At 41.5% G+C, this 14,340-nt stretch overlaps 1 protein-coding gene across 2 annotated transcripts in view; it reads left to right on the forward strand.

The window, feature by feature from the left end:
• Positions 1-14,340, forward strand: part of PIP4K2A (phosphatidylinositol-5-phosphate 4-kinase type 2 alpha) — a 178,247-nt gene that overhangs the window by 136,354 nt on the left and 27,553 nt on the right. For both annotated transcript variants that reach the window (XM_007454164.1, XM_007454165.1), the window contains one exon: positions 3,081-3,119. In XM_007454164.1, the coding sequence (XP_007454226.1) occupies positions 3,081-3,119 (39 nt within the window). The remainder of the gene's footprint in view (positions 1-3,080; positions 3,120-14,340) is intronic.

Raw genomic sequence — 14,340 nt, forward strand, 5'->3', positions numbered from 1 at the left:
TTGACTGAGTTAGGTGAACTGCTTCCTCAAGGCTATTCATATGTTTTATGACAAAGTCTGCTAATACCATTTGGTGCCACTGCTGGGTTTGTGCTAAGCTGCCAACAGTTTTACCCACCATTGTATTTGCAGTATCCATGCAAATATCAAGATGGTGAAATGGTGAAATAGGCAAATAGTGTCTCAGTATTTTTTTTTTAATTTATTGATTAATTAATTTAGTTTTGGCTGTGTTGGGTCTTCGTTTCTGTGCGAGGGCTTTCTCTAGTTGTGGCAAGCGGGGGCCGCTCTTCATCGCGGTGCGCGGGCCTCTCACTATCGCGGCCTCTCTTGCTGCGGAGCACAGGCTCAGTAGTTGTGGCTCACGGGCCTAGTTGCTCCGCGGCATGTGGGATCTTCCCAGACCAGGGCTCGAAACCGTGTCCCCTGCATTAGCAGGCAGATTCTCAACCACTGCGCCACCAGGGAAGCCCTCTCAGTATTATTATAAAGATAGTTTTGACTTTGCAGACCCCTGGGTGCTGAACTATGCTTCGAGAAATGCTAGTCTAAGGGAGGGGGAATGTTCGAGGCTTATCTCCTACCCGCTGGAGTTCAGATGAACAATATAAGCTTCCCAAATACAGCTCTGCTCTGTCCTGCCTCCAAGTCGTAGCTATTTTATAGGTGGAAATCCCAGCCTACAGGGCTACAGGGCTCTTTGGAACCATGTCTCTCATGAGGCCCTTTGCAGTGTTACTTAGCTCACTCTGCTGAGTATTATAGGTCTTTTCATTGGCCTGACTCTCCCATGTAAGAAGCTAGATGACCTCTGAAGCCACATGTCCTGGTTTTACTACTTGTTAGCTGTGTGCAAGATGCTGAACCTCTGCGAGCCACAGTTTCTTCTGTAGAACAGAGATGATCTTACCTCCGCTGCTGTGAGGATTAATGAGATATGTACGTGTCACGTCCAGCATAAGGCACGTCATGTGGGGAGGAGTGGATGAATTTTCATTGTCTCATCCATTCTACTGATAAGTCCCTTAAAGGCAGTTGTTTTGGTTCTACTTTTTTATCCCCCGGAAATGCTTAAGGTAGTGCCTCTGTCTTAAGCATATCCTGCTTGGGCATATCCTGTTCAAGCATATCCTGATGTAAATTATGCTTATAGACTGGATGTTATAGTTTTAACCTTGGATGTCATGATTTCATATCCCTTTTTAGCTTGTAGAATAAACTTTTCTTGCCAGTACTTGCCGTTGTGAGGGAACCTGGGCCTCTGGCATCATTTCATGGCTCAAACTCTCAGCCTTGACTGACTTAACGTTTCTAATTTTGTTTTAATTTTAAAATTCTGAATGAATTTAAATTTGGATGAGTTTTTCCAGGCTAATGCTCTGCATTTTTACATAGAGACGAAGCTTCAGTGAGAATTAGGAGCAGAGTAAATTATATCGTAGAGGGGAGAGCACACACAGACTAAAAAACTTGGTTAAAGATACAGAGACTCAGGTATTACAAGTATTTAATACTTGAGTATTAAGCCCCCCCTGCCCTTTAAATTTGGGAGCATTCTTTGTTAGCAGTCAGTGTACAGAGGAAGAGACTATGGCCCGAATTCAAGAATCTGTAAAGGAAGAAACAAACCATTGCAAGTGACAGCTGCTGGGCTCAGCCAGGCAGAGGGCTTTCCTTCACGACCAATTTACACGGTTCATCTTCACGTGCTGGGTCAGCTTTGTGCTCCTCCGACACATCCCCCAGAAGCTTCGAGCATCTTCCCTGGGTTGGAAGCAGGGTCTTTCGGATCCACCAGACCTGGGAATGCTGAGCATGGGGCAGATGGATAAGTGGCCCCAGGGAGCCCCTGGCCTGGGCTTGGCCCCCTTCCCCAGTACAAGGAGTCTCCCCATCTGTGAACACGTTACACACATCCTGACTAATGCCTGAGCTGCTTGAAGGCAAGATGGTCGTAGAGCAAAAATATTAAGAGTGGCCAACCTAGCAGCTACTTTAAATTTTCCCAAGTCACATACACATTCTCTTAATGATTGGCTAATGCAACTATTCCAGGCCAATAAATATCTATTTAAAACATAGGTAAATGGATCACTCCACTGACCTAGTCATAGTCTGGGCATCCAGTGCTGGCAGGGGAGGGAGAGCAGTCGGTCGGGCCGTGATCCTCCTCCAGCCGTTTACTCAGCAAACAAACACTGGGCGTTGCTGGGTGAGACACTGCAATGGTCACCACGGAGCACAAAGGATAAATGCTCACTGTTGTATTAACAAAGTTAGGAATTCACTGGCCATTTGTTTCCTAATCTTTCTTTTGCATTAAGATCTTCCACAAACAAAGGACAGTTTCTGTTCTTGAACTCTACCCCAAAGCACCCCTGTCGGCATCAGGAGGACTCTGTCATTTCAGACAACACAGAACCGAGGGCATCATTTGGAAAACCAGTGCAGTAGAGCAGATATTGCTGCGACCAAGAACTGTGTTTTCTTCTACTTTATACCTCTGTGCTCAGCCTAGGTTCTGACACAGAAGCGGTGCAAGGAGACGTGTGTTTGAAGGGACCTCCAAAGTGAAAGGGGCCGGGAAGTACCCACTGGGTCTTAGTCATGGTAAGTGAGGAAGCACATTCATCAGTAACCCTAAGCCAGGGGAGACGGGCAGTCGGGGGCCAGGGCACGCCCCCACCTAGAGGACGCAGTGTGGGAAAGAGGCCTCTATGCCCCAGTGGTCACTGCGGCCAGCTGACGGCCCACTTCACTTTGAAGACCCTCAAACCAACCATTTCTGGCGATTGATGTTCGACTCCACGTTTAGTAAGTCATTGTTCACGTGATTGTCGCATTTTCTGATTTCCAGCAGGAGGACAGGAACCAGGGAGAAGACAGCACAGGTGACACGGCAGGGAAGGGGTTGGAGACAGGTGGACAGAAATCCCTGCAGAGGGTGCAGCACACTCGGGGAGGGGCCAGAGCAAAGTCGGTGCTCATTTATTTCCGTGCTCTGCCCTGGAGTGTTTGCATATTTCACGTGAAGCTGATACCTCGCGTGCGCATGTTTTCATTATCTCCTTCTCTTTCAGGGCTCTACAGTGGCTAGGGAAGCAAGTGACAAAGAAAAGGTAAGTGCCCGGCGTCTCGCTCACCTCACTCCCGCGGACATGCGGTTCTAGCCATTTCCCCTCCGCTACAGTGAGAAACTCTTCATGGGCCTGAGGAACGTTCTTCTCCAGTTCTCTCCCTCAGGTTGGCTGCCCTGTTGGACAATGAAGTAGGTATTAGTTTGAGGTGTGTGTGAAACATTTCCTATCAACATGATCTTGAGAAAACAGCCGCCTCTGCTGTCAGCACGCTCCAAACTGGCAGGTACAGCCCAGCACCCGAGTCCTAACCCCACTTTATGACTAACAGGGCAGGTGTGACCTTGAGTCAGTTGCTCTGCCTCCCTGAGCCCCAGTTTTCTCACCTGGAAAACGACAGTGTTGAGCTTCAAATTCACCAATAAAATATTGGCTTAATGAGCTTGAAACTCCTTTCCAACTATAAAATGTTAAGATCTCATTAGAGTATTTTGTGTGTGTAAAGACTGAGGGATGGACGAGGAGACTCTTTATTTACTTTCTTCTGAGTCACTGGGCATTAGGTAATACTTGAACCACATTTTGTTGATTATGCAGGATTATAAACAGATCCAACTGGAATCAGTTTAAGAATTTGGGAGGCAGCTTTCCGTGTGCAAACCTCAACTGCCCAAAATGGGGATTTGCTTACATGAAAGGCACCCCTGTGCTCTCAGCTTACTCCTCATGATGTTGAGGTGCCTTTTCTTGACCAAACCATTTGAAAGCTGGGCTCAAGGTTTTTATTTCTAAATTAAGTTATTTAGGATGGTATCACTCAGTTTGGGTTTGAATTTTATAGATTTGGAAATCTCCTTTTACTTATTCATCCAGAAGTTTGTGAATGTCTTTATGGTTACTGTCCTAGCTTCAGGGGCTAAAATAATGAACCACACACACATGGCCTGCAAAGCGATACAGACATTAAATAGGAAATGACAGTATCATGTGATAAGTGCTCTGATAGGAAACACGTAGCAAGGGCACCTCAATCTGGCTCGGTGGTCTTCCTGGAAGAGGTGATTGGAAACCTGAAGGATGAGCAGCAGTTGGCTAGAGAAAGAGGGAGCACTCGGTGCTTTCATTGGAGGCTGGGATGAGGCCACACAGGTAAGCAGGGCCATCTGGAGTGGCTGTGGAAATAACCCAGAATAGATGGTGGCCTGACCTGGGGTGGTGGAAGAGGATAGAGAGATTTAGGAAGACGAATCCACAGAACTCAGAGATTGAATATGGGAGGTGAACAGTACCAGGGAGTGTGTGTGGAGGGAGGGTGACTCCAGACTTTCTGGTTTGGACAGTGGGGTAGGTGCTGATTCCACTCATGGAAAAAGGAAGCAGGTGGAGTAGTTAGAATTGTCAGCACAGCATCAGAACAGAGATGTCCAGTAGGCATGAGAGGGCTTCAGTGGGAAAAGGGGGCTTGGGAAACCTGCCAGGAAGGATGATCAAAGACAGGGAAGTGTCAACGAGGTCCCCTAGGATGAGCCTAACATGAACACTCACTCAAGTCCAAGAAGCACGGAGAGTCCCATACAAGATAAACCCAAGGAGGAATACACCAAGACACATATTAATCAATCAAACTGCCAGAAATTAAAGACAAAGAAAAAATATTAAAAGTATCAAGGGAAAAGCAACAGTTGTTAACATACAAGGGAACCATAAGGTTATCAGCTGATTTTTTCAGCAGAAACTCTGCAGGCCAGAAGGGAGCGGCATGATATATTTAAAGTGATGAAAGGGAAAAACCTACAACCAAGAATACTGTGTCCAGCAAGGCTCTCGTTCAGATTTGACAGAGAAATCAAAAGCTTCACAGACAAGCAAAAGCTAAGAGGATTCAGCACCAGCAAACCAGCTTTACAACAAATCCTAAAGGAACTTCTCAAGGCAGAAAATAAAAGGCCACAACTAGAAACAAGAAAATTATGAATGGGAAAGCTCACTGGTAAAGGCAACCATGAAATAAAGGTAGGGGATCATCCACACACAAATATGATGTCAAAACTAGCAATCATGAGAACAGGAGGGTACAAATGCAGGATATTGGAAATGCATTGGAAATTAAGAGACCAGCAACTTAAAACAATCTTGTATATATATTGACTGCTATATCAAAACCTCATGGGAACCACAAACCAAAAATCTACAGTAGATACACATACAATAAAGAACAAACAATCCAAACACAACACTAAAGATAGTCATCAAGTCACAAGAGAAGTGAACAAAAGGGGAAGGGAAGAAAAAAGACCTGCAAAAACAAATGCAAAACAATTAACAAAATGGCAATAAGAACATACATACCTGGGCTTCCCTGGTGGCGCAGTGGTTGAGAGTCCGCCTGCCGATGCAGGGGACGCGGGTTCGTGCCCCAGTCCGGGAAGATCCCACATGCCGCGGAGCCTGCGTGTCCGGAACCTATGCTCCGCAATGGGAGAGGCCACAACAGTGAGAGGCCCGCGTACCGCAAAAAACAAAACAAAACAAAACATACATACCAATAATTACCTTAAATGTAAATGGATTAAATGCTCCAGCCAAGACATACACTGGCTGAATAGATACAAAAACAAGACCCATATATATGTTGTCTACAAGAGATGCACTTCAGATCTAGGGACACAGACAGACTGAAAGTGAGGGGATGGAAAAAGGTATTTCATGTAAATGGAAATCGAAAGAAAGCCGGAGTAGCAATACTCAGACAAAATAGACTTTAAAGACTTATAAGAGACAAAGAAGGACTCTACATAATGATCAAGGGATCAATCCAAGAAGATATAACAATTGTAAATATATATACACCCAACATAGGAGCACCTCAATATAAAAGGCAAATGCTAACAGCCATAAAAGGAGAAATCAACAGTAACACAGTACTAGTGGGGGACACCCACTCTCATCAATGGACAGATCATCCAGACAGAAAATCAATAAGGAAACACAGGCCTTAAATGACACATTAGACCAGGTGCACTTAATTGATATCTATAGAACATTCCATCCAAAAGAGCAGAATACACTGTCTTCTCAAGTGCACATGGAACATTCTCCAGGATAGGTCACATCTTGGGCCACAAAGCAAGCCTTGGTAAACTTAAGAAAACGGAAATCATATCAGGCATCTTTTCCAACCACAACCCTATGAGCTTAGAAATCAGTTACAGGAAAATAAGTGTAAAAAATGCAGACACGTGGAGGCTAAACAATATGTTACTAAACAACCAATGGATCACTGAAGAAACCAAAGAGGAAATCAGAAAATACCCAGAGACAAATGACAACAAAAACACGACAATCTAAAACCTATGGGATGCAGCAAAAGCAGTTCTAAGAGGGAAGTTTATACCAATACAATCTTAACCTCAGGAAACAAGAAAAATCTCAAATGAATAACCTAACCTTATACCTAAAGCAACTAGAGAAAGAAGAACAAACAAAACCCTAAGTTAGCAGGAGGAAAGAAAGAAAGATCAGAGCAGAAATAATGAAAGAAACAAGAAAACAGTAGAAAAGATCGATGAAACTAAAAGCTGGTTCTTTGAAAAGATAAAATTGATAAACCTTTAGAAGAAACGGGAAAGGACTCAAATCAATAAAGTTAGAAATGAAAAAATGTTATAAGTGACACCACAGAAATACAAAGGATAAGAAATTACTACAAACAACTATATGCCAATAAAAAGAACAACCTAGAAGAAACAGACAAATTCTTGGAAAGGTACAACCTCCAAGACTGAAGGAAGAAGAAATACAAAATATGAACAGACCAATCACAAGTACTGAAATTGAAACAGTGATTTAAAGACTTCCAACAAAGAGAAGTCCAGGGCCAGATGGCTTGAGAGGCGAATTCTATCAAACATTTAGAGAAGAGTTAACACCTACCCTTCTGAAACTCTTCCAAAAAATTGCAGAGGAAGGAACGCTCAGCTCATCCTATGAGACCACCATCACCCTGATACCAAAACCAGAAAAAAGATGCTACAAGAAAATTACAGGCCAATATCATTGATGAACATAGATGCAAAAATACTCAACAAAATACTAGCAAACCAAATCCAGCAAAACATTAAAAGGATCACACATCATGATGAAGTGTATCCACAAATCAGTGTGGTATACCACATTAACAAACTGAAGAATAAAAACCATATGATCATCTCAATAGATGCAGAAAAAGCTGTTGACAAAATTCAACAGCCGTTTATAATAAAAACTCTCCAGAAAGTGGGCATAGAGGGAACTTAACCTCAACATAATAAAGGCCATATACGACAAACCCACAGCAAACATCATTCTCAATGGTAAAAAACTGAAAGCATTTCCTCTAAGATCAGGAATAAGACAAGGATGTCCACTCTCACCACTATTATTCAACATAGTTTTGGAAGCCCTAGCCATGGCAATCAGAGAAGAAAAAGAAATAAAAGGACTCCAAACTGGAAAAGAAGTAAATCTGTCACTGTTTGAAGATGACATGAAACTATACATATAAAATCCTAAAGATGCTACCAGAAGACTACTAGAGCTAATCAATGAATTTGGGTAAAGTTGCAGGATACAAAAGTAATACACAGATCTCTTGCATTCCTATACACTAACAACAAAAGATCAGAAAGAGAAATTAAGGAAACAATCCCATTTACCGTCACATCAAAAAGAATAAAATACCTAGGAATAAACCTACCTAAGGAGGCAAAAGACCTGTGCTCTGAAAAGTGTAAGACACTGATGAGAGAAACCAAAGATGACACAGATGGAAAGATATACCATGTTCTTGGATTGGAAGAATCAGTATCGTCAAAATGACTATACTACCCAAGGCAATCAACAGATTCAATGCAACTCCTATCAAATTACCAGTGGCTTTTTTCACAGAATTGGAACAAAATTTTTTTTAGTTTGTATGGAAACACAGAAGACCCGGAACAGCCAAAGCAATCTTGAAAGAACGGAGCTGAAGGAATCGGGCTCCTTGACTTCAGACTATACTACAAAGCTACAGTAATCAAAACACTATGGTGCTGGCACAAACACAGAAATGTAGATCAATGGAACAGGATAGAAAGCCTAGAAATAAACACACCTGTGGCCAATTAATCTATGACATAGGAGGCAAGAATATACAATGGAGAAAAGACAGTCTTTTGAATAAGTGGTGCTGGGAAAACTGGACAGCTACATGGAAAAGAATGAAATTAGAACATTCTCTAACACCATACACAAAAATAAACTCAAAATGGATCAAAGACCTAAACGTAAGGCTGGACACTATAAAACTCTTAGAGGAAAACATAGGCAGAACACTCTGACATAAATTGCAGCAATATCTTTTTTTGATCTACCTCCTAGAGTAGTGAAAATAAAAACAAAAATAAACAAATGGGACCCAATTAAACTTAAAAGCTTTTGCACAGCAAAGGAAACCATAAACAAAACAAAAAGACAACCCTCGGAATAGGAAAAAGTATTTGCAAACAAAGCAGCCGACAAGGGATTAATCTCCAAAATACACAAACAGCTCATGCAGCATTAGGTCAAAAAACAAAACAACCCAATAAGAAAATGGGCAGAAGATCTAAATAGACATTTTTCCAATGAAGATATACAGATGGCCAGAAAGCACATGAAAAGATGCTCAACATCACTAATTATCAGAGAAACGCAAATCAAAACTACAACGAGGTATCACTTCACACTGGTCAGAATAGCCATCATCAAAAAGTCTACAAACAATAAATGCTGGAGAGGGTGTGGAGAAAAGGGAACCCTCCTACACTGTTGGTGGGAATGTAAATTGATACAACCACTATGGAGAACAGTATGCAGGTTCCATTAAAAACTAAAAATAGAACTACCATATGATCCAGCAGTCCCACTCCTGGGCATATATTCAGAGAAAACCATAATTTGAAAAGATACATGCACCCCAATGTTCACTGTAGCACTAGTTACAATAGCCAAGACATGGAAGCAACCTAAATGTCCATCAACAGATGAATGGATAAAGAAGATGTGGTACATATATACAATGGAATATTACTCAGCCATGAAAAAGAATGAACCATTGCCATTTGCAGCAACATGGATAGACCTAGAGGTTATCATACTAAGTGAAGTAAGTCAGAAAGAGAAAAATACCATATGATATCACTCATGTGGAATCTAATTTTTTTTAAATGATATGAATGAACTTATTTACAAAACAGAAACAGACTCACAGATTTCGAAAACAAACTTATGGTTACCAAAGGGGAAAGGTGAGGGGTGGGGGGATAAATTAGGAGCTTGGGATTAGCATACATACACACTACTATATGTAAAATAGATAACTAACAAGGACCTACCATATAGCAAAGGGAACTCAATATTCTATAATAACCTACATGGGGAAAGAATATGAAAAAGAATGAATATATCTATATGTATAACTGAATCGCTATGCCGTACACTTGAAACTAACACAACATTGTAAATCAGCCATAAATCAGTCATACTCCAATACAATTTTTTTTAATGAATAAAAATTTTAAATAAAGAAGTGAGGCAGGACTTCCCTGGTGGTGCAGTGGTTGAGAGTCCGCCTGCCGATGCAGGGGACGTGGGTTCGTGCACCAGTCCGGGAGGATCCCACATGCCGCGAAGCAGCTGGGCCCGTGAGCCATGGCCGCTGAGCCTGCGCGTCCGGAGCTTGTGCTCTGCAATGGGAGAGGCCACAACAGTGAGAGGCCTGCGTACCGCAAAAAAAAAAAAAAAAAAAAAGAAGAAGTGAGGCAGAGAAAAAGGAAACGGTGGCTCCTTTGACAGTTTATATTTTTACTGTGCACCAGTGACTATATTTTCACACTTCCAACCTCTGTGTAAATCACCGTGAAGCCACCGGCTTTGGCCAAAAGCAGCAGAAACAACAGATTGTCAACTTCTGTTTACATGTTGCTATGTAAACATTTTTTCCAGGTGCCAAAGACTCAAGCCGGCGTTTGAGTTTTAGTCCATGAGAAACTCAGAGGCTTAGTATTATTGGGATTTTCTGCTAGGAGAAAATATCTGGGCTGTTTAAAGAACCACACACTAGCACTGAAAGAAGGCTTTTTCAGCATCATCAAAAGAAGGCAGCCCCGGAGTAAGAGCTGTGGCCCTGATGCTGTGCGCTACTCCACGGGGGTTGCTCTGTTTTTATTTCGTTCCCAGGTCTCTTGAGACTACTGCTAGTGGCCTTTTTTTTCCTGTTCATTTTGATTTCTCCAGCTTCTATCCCCAGGGGCTTGGTCTGCTATGACAATAACAATGCCAAGAAAGACAGTTAAAGCCAGTGGGGTGATTGCTGCAGAATCCGAAGTCCTAAAACAAGGACACATAGGAAGGAAAGCCACAGTATTTGACGTGGCTATGACGGCTCATCATCAAGAGCAGAACATTCAGTTACCTGTCTGTCCCTCCTCAGCTCCGCCTCTAGACACTTGCCAGGAACCCAGGGCATTTACCACAGTTCCACCCCCTGCCTCACCAAAAATGTTTAGCCCTTCATTGGTGTAGGTTTCTGTGAAAAAGACGTGAAATTACAGAATGTGTTTAACAGAAACCCACTTTTCTGAGGATGCTGCTAGGATGCTTTTATCGTCTATTGAATGTGCACAAATTGTTCCTCAAAACATCTCCCCTGGAGGTGGACTTAAGAGACGTCAGAGACAGGAGGTACCTTAAGAGGTCAGAGTCCCATTTCCCCACCTCACATGTGATCGATTTGAGACCCAGAAGCTTACGTTCCCACACTGCATCACACAGTCGGTGACAGAGGCAAAACCTTACCTTAACTGCGGGGTTTTTTTTTATTGTTAATCTCAATGTACTGGGATTTAAAAGGTAAGTAATAGTAACCAACGTTTGTTGAACGGAATGTATACTATATGCCAAGCCTGTTGTAAATTTTACACAAATTTGCTCATATCATCCTGACCACCACCTTTAAGGTGGAGGCTGTTATTACTTCCTTTGCGTAAATGAAGTTACTTGACAGACAGGCTGTAACTTGCACCACAGTTTTGACATGACACAGCCGGGGTTCCAGCCCAGAGCGCACATTTCTAACCTTCTAAAATGTTTGAGACTTCTTTCTTTTTCTTAAAAAAAAGAGGATTTATTGTCAAAAATTCATATTACCCCATGAATCATGAAGATGAACAAGGAAACATTTCGCTACAATGTTTCATTGACAAAAACATGTAACTCCAAAACAATATGGTACTAAGGCAGTTCATTGAGTCTTGATTTAAAAGTTAAAAAAAAGTAATGAAATAAATCGTTTGGCCTCATACCATGTTGGCAAAAACAACCAATTCATATTTCCTCCATTTGAGAAGTGCAGGTATTTCTGTAAGTACAGTCTGTGTCACTGTATCTTACACTCTGTAAACATGAGGATTGTCTACGCAGTAGCCCCTAGGAAGAATTCAATGCTTTCTACTTCTTTCTGGGCTTGGGGTTCCTGATAGCTCTTCTTCCAGGAGGAGCAGCTCCAAAGCACCATCCACCAGCCCTTTTAGCTTACTGGTGCTCACTGGGCACAGGCAAGAGGAAGTAGCTTGAAGACATGGGATGTGAAAGTAATTAAAACTGGTAATTTTTGGAGACTGTGCCTGCCTTGACAATAGGACATGATGTCTCTCTGATATGGCAGTTTGTTTATAATCTGGCGACAACCAAGGTAACATTTACTAAACTGTAACACGTAACAGTAAATGAAATGTATTAATGGAGCTGAACTCTTAAAACCCTTGGGTTTTTAAGTTCAAAAAATTTTCTTTGCTTTCCTTTTTCTGTCAATTTTCAGGTTTTCTTTCCATAATCAGTTAATATTTTTGACTCTTCCAAAAAGCATGCTGTTCTTTGTCTTCACAAATAAAACCATAAATTATCAAAGCAGTCATTGTTATCTCTAGTTAGAAATAATTGGAGAAGGCTGAAAATATTTATTTTCTACATTTTAGCCTTTTATAAATGAAACGAAATGGTCTGCAAGAATATTTTCATTGCAATCGTATAATCATTTTCTACGAAATTGCAAAGAACAATTTTCACAGAGACTCTCCATTGATGTGGTTTAATTAGTAATCTGAATTCTTAGTTTTTCTTTCATTTGCATCATTGTAGCTGTTTTAATTTCACATACTTTTCGCTTGTTGATGGTAAGTTTTAAAACTGTCATTTCAGATATTTCGTGATATAGGTACAATTTGAGCTTGACACGTAATTAGTGTGGTTTTCATTAGCATAATAATGAAGATGGAACTGAAGGAAATAAAGAAGTTATATTCCAACAATAATGGAATCACTTTCATGGCAACAAGTATCAGAACATGCGTGTACAGATGTCTTGAATTTTTTTTAAAAAAGAGCAGAACGGTGCTTTTTTTTTTTTTTAACCGTTGTCAGATTCTGACAGCTGCTATGACTTGTTTTATTCTTTAATTCTTTCCTTTATTAATGGAAGGGCATCTTCCATTCATGGCTCCAGCAGTATCGCCCCTTCTAAATGAGACAAATGCGAACCTCCCTGGTGGTCCATCTTTTCACAGCTGTACGGCAATTCCAGTGTGACATCAAATTAGTAATTATAGCTGAGCGGACCGCTTTTTACAAATGACAGTCTTAGCATGCTGCCAGCAAGCAAGCTACCCAGCAGGGAATCCAGGCAAGTAAAAGAAAACATAACTGGACTCACTTGATTTCTGGGGGATTTGACCTGACTCTTTAAAGAGTCCATGTACTTGAGAGGAAGAGAGAGCGAGTCCTGGGGATTTACACAGATATGCATTTTGTTCATCGTTCTATGCAGTTCTTCTCAAAACTCATGTCTGGTTTTATTAAGTAAAGCCTGTATAATGGAGTCATTCGGTCACAATAAGAAGATTCCTTTTAACATCTAACCTTCTCCCTGGAACCCGTTTGAAAGAAAACAGCTGCCCTGCAGTTGGCATTTGTATAACTATATTGGCAATAATCACTGTTGACACTTTGATAATGGGCTACAAAAAGCTGCCTGGTCGATTCTTAGGATTGTGAATTGCACTGGCAATTAACTGACTGTCACCATCTCTGACATCTTACCTATTACTGACTGAAGGTTCAGGAAAATTAATCATTAATACCCTCACATCAAAAAAAAAAAAAAAAAACAAGGAAAAACAATGCTTTCCTAAACCAGTTTTCAGCATTTCTTTTAGGATCTTTAAATTGTAACGAATTATAATTAATTACCACCTCCATCTGGTTCTTTAGGATGAGTTAAAGGCAAGGTAACAAAAGATGGTAAGCTTGGAGCATAAGGTACAAAAACAGCAGTGTGTCCTTCTGGGAATCTTCTTTTGCTATCAGTTAAAAAGCGTTTCCTTTTCCGTTGTCAGTGGATGATCAGTTAATGGGAGACTGTCAAGGTTTTTAGGCCCTCAACTCCGCTAGTGCTTTAACCTTCTGTACAATTCATTTCTTCTGTGAATGAAGAAAGATTCATTTCATTTCTTCTGTGAATCATTTCCCTTTGCCAGCCAGTGTTAGACACAGCTATCCTGGCGCCCAGAGTGCAGGGGGAAATACGCCATCCGGGCAGAAGCAGGGCCATCTGCCTCCTGGCCCGGAGATGTTTTATAAAAGGGGGTTTGGAGGGGAAAGGCACCAATCAGAGCCCTAGCAAATCAGAGTCCCAGCCCCTGCTCCTGCACTAATGGAAGTTTGGGGTTTGGGGATAAATCATCTGACTTAGTCTTCATTTATTAAAGGATTTCATTGGTCCTCATGCTTTAGTGTTTGCAAGAAGCCCTTTTTTCAAATGAGGCTTTCCCTCCCACAGAGGTGCACTTCAGCAGACTTTGACAATCACTTAAATCCTGTCTGCTCGAGGCATGGGTTAAGGTGATTGCTATTACTAATGGAAAAAATGGTCTGAACTGTTACATAAGTTTGCAGATGTCTGAGCAAAGCCTTAAGAACCCTATAATGTGAACCATGGGGGTTATTCTGGGAAGCGGAGTTTTAAAGTGAGTCCTTTGGACTTTGGTAAGAGTGGCATGTGAAGAAGAAAGATAACATCAAGTAACTCCTGTGAGCATCTCCCAGATGACAGCATTAGTCCTCAGGCCAGACTGGTTTATGGCCGTGTATAAACTCAGTTTCACTGGAATGAATTGAACTCAGATTATCCCAATCACACAGAAGCAGT

This window comes from Lipotes vexillifer, unplaced genomic scaffold, assembly GCF_000442215.2.
Source record: "Lipotes vexillifer unplaced genomic scaffold, Lipotes_vexillifer_v1.1 scaffold316, whole genome shotgun sequence".
NCBI classification, from domain to species: domain Eukaryota; kingdom Metazoa; phylum Chordata; class Mammalia; order Artiodactyla; family Lipotidae; genus Lipotes; species Lipotes vexillifer.